The sequence below is a fragment of the Vicia villosa genome, linkage group LG1 (assembly GCF_029867415.1).
Source record: "Vicia villosa cultivar HV-30 ecotype Madison, WI linkage group LG1, Vvil1.0, whole genome shotgun sequence".
NCBI classification, from domain to species: domain Eukaryota; kingdom Viridiplantae; phylum Streptophyta; class Magnoliopsida; order Fabales; family Fabaceae; genus Vicia; species Vicia villosa.
Window position 1 is genome coordinate 136,942,663 of NC_081180.1, and position 7,039 is coordinate 136,949,701.

General features: G+C 35.0%; 1 protein-coding gene across 1 annotated transcript; it reads left to right on the forward strand.

The window, feature by feature from the left end:
- Positions 1–232: 232 nt before the first annotated feature.
- LOC131644290 (putative E3 ubiquitin-protein ligase XBAT35) lies at positions 233–6,654 on the forward strand. The gene is made up of 9 exons (XM_058914750.1): positions 233–636; positions 772–886; positions 1,201–1,281; positions 1,372–1,460; positions 1,587–1,678; positions 1,854–1,935; positions 2,192–2,294; positions 3,436–3,521; positions 5,729–6,654. The coding sequence occupies exons 1-9, from the start codon at positions 535–537 to the stop codon at positions 6,356–6,358; spliced, it is 1,380 nt and encodes a 459-aa protein (XP_058770733.1). The 5' UTR covers positions 233–534; the 3' UTR covers positions 6,359–6,654.
- The last annotated feature ends 385 nt before the right edge of the window (positions 6,655–7,039 follow it).

The window sequence follows — 7,039 nt, forward strand, 5'->3', positions numbered from 1 at the left end:
ATTGTCTCTTATATAAAGTAACAAACGTAGTATTAAATATACGGAGGTTAAAAGATTAAATTTTAAACTAGATATTAAAACATTATCAAAATTAAATTGGGGGAGCCTAATGTAATTTGTAGATGTTAGATGTGTTAATCCATTCCTTAGCATGTGCTAGTGGACCGGTAATAAGGTGAGATGTATTAATCCATCCCTTCCCTCCTTAACTGCTTGCGCTGCTTCACCGAAAGCGTCTATTTCTTCTTTCCTAAGAAATAGCGTAACTTACGCGCTCACAAAACAAAACACATTTACACATTTACCCCCGACATCCTCCCCCAATTATTTTCCCATTTCCCATCACTACATCATTTTCCCACTGATTTTCATCCCATACTATACTACTTTTCCAGGAAAGTTTCTAATTTTCCTGGAATTTATTTCTGATTCAACTCAAACCCACTTATTAATATCTAATCTATTTATTCATAGCCGAATTTTAAAAAAATAAAAAAGAATTTCGATTTTGGTTTCGAATTCGTATTTTTCGTGATGGGACAAGGGCAATCGAAAAGCGAGTTGCTCTACCAGCAAGTCAGTTATGGGAATTCCGATGGAATCAAAGCCCTTCACAGAGATGGTGCTGGCCTTGAGGTAAACCAACAATTTCATTATGATGATGATGATGAAGATTGGGTAGTGGTTAAGGGTTTGGTGATTTTAAGTTTGGATCCATTGGATTTTATTGTTGAATGTTGACTATGATGATTTTGTTGTTATTTGATGCAGTATATGGATAGAGAAGGAAAAACACCGTTGATTGTTGCTTGTATGAATCCTGAACTTTACAATATTGCTAAAACATTGATTGAACTTGGAGCCAATGTCAATGCATACCGTCCTGGTATTGATTTTTTATTTTTATTTTGTTGTTATGGTTTATGATTCCAGTAATAATTAACTTATTAGCTATGAAGCACAGACACCTGAAACATACTCTGACACTTTATGAAGCACAGACACCTGAAATAGGAAACAGACACTTTATGAAGCACAAACACCTGAAATAGGAAACAGACACCTGAAATAGGAAACAGACACGTCGACACTGTTAATAATTAACTTATTACATGACTTGTTGTTTCTGCTGTTATCCTTAATTTTTATGGGCAAGTATTGTATTGAAGATTGAAAATGGAAAATTTTGACTACTTTTAGGGCGTCATGCTGGGACTCCGTTGCATCATGCAGCTAAAAGGGGCCTTGAGAGTATTGTTAAGTTACTTCTTTCGCATGGAGGTATGTCAAGTGTTTATGTATAAAAAATGGTTTGAATTTTGGAGACTTTAATAAATGTTATTTAAATGGATTTAATGTTCAACTTTGCAGCCAATCCTTTGGTGTTGAATGATGATTGTCAAACTGCTCTTGAGGTTGCTAGGGCTAAAGGAAATAGCAATGTTGTTCGAACAATGGAGGTAGCATTTAAACTTTTTGAAAGTTGTATTATATATCATTGTGTTGCTGTATGAAGTTGAATGGGCTGATTCTGTTTTCTTTATCTTGATATTTAAGTTCTTCAAATGATGAGTACTGTTTTGCAGAGTCATTTATGCTTGTTCTCCGGTTGGTTGCGGGAGTTTCACGGACCTGGGTTTCTAGAAGTAGTGGCTCCTAATTTGGTATCGAGGAAAGTGTGAGTATCGTGCGACATGTTGAATCTGCATAATCTGCATTTTCTGTTTTATGGTTAGCCGTTCTATTTTTTTGGTAGATGATTGGCCTTGCATCGAAACAACTAGAAATTATTTTCGGAAAAGATCTTTTGGTAAAAAAAAGTGATTATGTTCATTGGTTAATCTTTTTTATAGTTGGGTGGTAGTTTTACCAGTAGGCTCCCGTGGTTTCACCATGCCTTACAAGTTGGAGCTTGCCGTATATTCCACTATGCAGGTACTCCATAATTAGCAAATCATTCTTTCACATATCACACACACAGACTCATAAAATAATAATTTCATGTTCCACTGACAGGAAGAAGTTTGAACTAATGTGGAAAAATGTTAAACTATTACCGGGACATTGAAATGATTGTAGTTAGTAGGTTTTGCACTTAAAACTAACTTATAAGAATTGAGTAGGTGCTTTTCATTTGTCTAGATATTACTCTATTTCTATGTCCACTCAAAGCATATAATTAAATGAGCAGGATGCAAAACCGCGTACAATTGTTCCTCTGTGGAAGGCCAATTTAGAAGAACCAAGGCTTCGTCAGTCTGATCCGTCAGTGGCAATTAGTGATAAGACTACCAGTAATTTCTTATTCTGAGTTCTTTTCCTTTTCATTTCTCTCTTCATTTTTCTGTTTTGGTCATCCATGTTGTCACAATCAGGTTTTTGTATTTAAGTCTTATTATATCAATATCACTAGAACTAGAAATTAGGAGATATACTTGTGTATATTTAAGAGAAAAATTAATGGAGACAAGAGTAGAGAAAGATAAGGGAATTTGTGATAAAGTACTGATGTATGTGTATATACAGCCTCAATTATATCTTTCTTATTTTAGATTTTGTACCATAGCGGTATATATATCAGTGGAGATATGAGTAGAGAAAGATAAGGGAGATTGAGTTGAAATACTCGAGTCTGGGAGTTTAAAAACCTTAATTCATATGTTTTATTTTCAGATTTAATAGTAATACGCATATCTTTTTAAATTTTACTTTAGCAAAAATTGAAGTTTACAATGATATTTTAAAAACTATGACACTGGTTGGAGAATGATAACTGCCTCACTTTTGCCTGCAGGCCAAAAATTTAAGACAAGACTCCTTCAATTTGTAATGCGGAATGTTACACTCTACTCAGAACACTCCCCAATACTTGTTTTACTCAAGGTTGTCAAAATCCAAAGTTTTGGGAAACTGGTGGACTTTGTAAACTTGAGCATAAACTCTTGCAATACCTCAAATTCATTTAGAAAATATGTCCTAGTACCCCAATTATAATTTATGTCATATCCATAATCAATACTCAACCTAATAAAACAAACAAAAGTAATAAAGTGAAAAACACATGTCAAAACTATACTAGACTGAACAAAATACAGGATGAAAAAAATAAAACCAGAATACATATAGTAGAATGAAGGAAACTCAATCAAAGTACACCGCGTAATCAATAAGCTATGTGTTTTGAGGTCTAAACGATGTGTGAATCTAAACTCTGAAACTCGCTGGTATAATCTAGAGTTCATTGGCATTTGTTAGTTTACTTGAAATAGTGCAAGTTTGACAGTAAAATGAGTTTATATGCGATGAAGTCTGTTTTGTTCTTGGTACTATAAGCTTGTTAAAGACTTTAACTTAAGAGTTTGACAACCCGGGTTTTCCATACAGGAACTGCTTCTTTCCTTCTTGTCTGACTTTGATTCTGCTGCATTTTCTCAGGAACACGTCTTAAATTTGGGCCTGCAAATGAGAACGACAGGCAACAACTTACATGGTTTTCTAATGCTTGCAAAGGAATTCCACAGGTTTGTAACTTGCTATATGATGTTTTTCTTTTTGAAATTTTACTTTACTTAAAGTGTAGCTGTAGAATCTCTTTTCAGTATTTTGTTTGACAGTTTCTAATTGGATTGGAATATTGTGCTTATTAACTGTATATGTCACGAAAAAGTTGATCCATACGGAGTACCATTCTTGTAAAGAGAAAATTATTAAGATGAAGAGATACATGTTAGAATCTAAGCCTTAGAGGAGAGTCCAACCCAAAAGACTAATACGTTAGGTGCGAGAGCCTCATGGCTTAAGTATTACATTGAACACTTTTATCTACTTAATGTGGGATTCCTAATCCTAACATTGTCACCCCATTAATAGCCGACGTCCACTGCAGCTTTCACTCTATCGGCATTGACTTGGTGGTGGCCCTTTCCTCTTTAGGAGCTTCACTCATCTATCGGTGTTCAGTTGTGAGTCTTAATCCAGCCTACAGGTAGTATACCTTTCTGCAGTCCAACTCTGGACGAGAACATCAATTGTTAAGACTAAGCCTATGGGGATAGTCCAGCCCAAAACACCAGTCCTGTAGGCAGGAGAGCCTCATGTCTAAGTGCCATGTTGAACACTTTTTATCTACGTAATCTAGCGCTCTTAATAACCATACATAACATATTTGGAGTATAAAAAATCCTCTTCAGTATAGAGCAAAAACTACACATTGATAGTTCAGAGCTGCCAAATCCTTCAACATATCTGTTAGGGAAACTCCATTAAAAATGAAAATGAACAGAAACAAAGAATCTCATCTTATCCCATATCAGCTATTGTGCCAAAGAAATCTTAAATGTTTGAGTTACACACAACCAAACCAACAACAACAACAACCAAGCCTTATCCCACTAAGTAGGGTCGGCTACATGGATCAACTTTCGCCATAATATTCTTGAGTTACACACAACCATACACACCAAAATGTTGCATGGGTTGCACACTACCACAAAAACTTACCCTATTTTATTCTACTAAAAGTCCAAAACGTTTTAAATTAATCATAAAAAATGGTATAGGGATCTAAAAAATTATAGGCCAAACAATTAAGAACTTGGATTCAAATGGCCTGTTATTTGAAATGATGATGATAGGATATTATGGCATTATTTGGCTCATGTACCTGACCCCATCTACTGGGAAAATACTTTGGCGGTGGTTGTTTTTTGATCCAAGCACGTCAAACATTACGAAAAATAGCAAACAACGAATATCAAAAAGAAACATTGCAAAAATATGTGAGGAATTGATTCTGACTTCTGAGCATCATACACAACACAAATATTAGGGGAAAGAGCCTTTATGAATCTACACGACATTAAATAATGTAGTTCTATTAAGCACCACATCTAAATAAAGGACTTGACTTTAGAGGGGACATTTGACTTCTAGAGGGATTTTTACCTAGATGGAAAGTAGCTCAAAGATCAATGAACAAGTTGGGAATTAGAAAAAAGATGTTGCTGGAATCAGCCTAGAAGTTTCAAAAAACTAATCGTATGAAAATGATACAAAGTTCTCAAAGATAAGCTACTGGATTTTTTGTTCCAAGACAATTTGTAAATTAGCAAATAGCCTACTTTCTCCCAATGACTGTGTTATGAAAGAGGTAGAGTAATCTGCATTTTCTCAAAAAACATAACTTAAGCTTCGGTTGGTAGTTATTTAAAACCTCTGTTGGGAAATTGGACTTTTTTTCTTTATCGTGAAAAATGCTTGAGTGGCCAAAATACAATTTTCTTAAATTTTCTCTAGCATTTTGTTTGCAGCATTTGGTGCTCTACAAGTATACTCAGATATAGGGATTTCTTCCTCCGTAAAAAATCAGTATTTGATTTGCTTCATAACATCTACGGAGTCAGTTCAGTTTTAATGCAATTAATCATGGAAGATTTCTCTGACTCATTTTTTTCTCTGCATAAAACCAACAAATGGTGTTAACATTCTGATACCCTTCCCATTAAAATGTTAGTTTAGTTGTTGTTTCCTCTGGCATTCGACCTTGATTTTAATACCTATACAAGTTGTCTCCAAAGCATATATAATATATTATGGAGTTTCCATTTTCTTTATTTCCTTTTTTGTTTCCAATTTCTGATTGTTTATTTGCAAACTGATTAATATATTCATATTTCCAATTTCTGGCATTTGCTCACTGCATGATGTTGTAATCTTTGGATTTTTCCAGGTAAGTCCAGCATTTTTGAATAATAATGTGGCTACAGTTCCACCAACCGCACCAACTGCACCACCTGCTGCTGTAGACCCAGAGTTGGCGATGGCTATCCACGCATCTATTCAGCATGCTATCCAGGAGAGGCCAAGCTTTCCTGATGCAAGTTCTTCCATCAGTGGAGCGAATGCAGTACAAGGTTTTCTTGGTACACCAAATCCAAATACAAAAGCTAATGAGTTTGTACATGAATCTGTTTCAGTTGACAATACCCAACATGTCCAGAACGATAGCAATGTCTCTGCTGGCCACACTGGCAGTGGTCTGGATGTCAATCCGTCAGCTCCTCCATTTACTGATGAGGTTCCATTTGATGGCCCGGTTCATTATCCGTCAATTGATTTGAGCCCCGTTGATGTATCATCTTCAGCAGTTGAGAAGCCATCTAACGAAGAAGGAATAGCTGCTGGAGGAAGCAGTTCAACGTGCGTGATATGTTTAGATGCTCCAGCAGAAGGGGCTTGCATACCATGTGGCCATGTTGCTGGATGCATGTCTTGCTTGAATGAAGTTAAAACCAAGAAATGGGGTTGTCCTGTTTGTCGAGCTAAGATAGACCAGATCATAAAGCTATATCATGTTTGAAAGATGAAAATCCATATTCAGTTAAATTATGTTTACAGCAAGAAATGTCCAAATCCCACAGGGTTTTTTGTTGTTTTGTTGTGAATATGTTAATTTCATATGCTTCTTTCTATGTGCTTGTGAGTTCAAATTATTCCTTGTGGAAGCGAATTGTGAAACTGCTGTAAGTAATAGGTCTTGAATACACTTAGATTTCGCTCAATTTCTGTATAATATCTAGTGGAAAAAATTGATCACGGAATACATGGGATCTGTATTACAACACTTAAAATTCATGTATACTATATAGTTTTGCATTGGGCTGTTGTAATTAATTGCAAAATAGTTTCCTGTTGTTTTTCTGCTGTTTAAAATTGATGACAACTTAATATATTGGTATGGCAATTGAACCCATTTTCAATGGACACCCGCAAAAATTATCAACAATCGTTAGGATAAAAATCCAATAAAATGGATACAGGCGCGGGCATGGTAATTACCCATTAAAATGGGCGGGTACGTATATTTTAGTATCCACCCCGTCTCATACCCACACAATATATATTTGTTTATTTTAATTAATATCTTCATATAAAAAATGCAAGTCATTATCTTTCAAAATACATCACAATTAAGCTATTACACTTTTTAATATAAAAAGTGTAAGCCATTATCTTTCAAAATACATCTCAATTAAGCTAT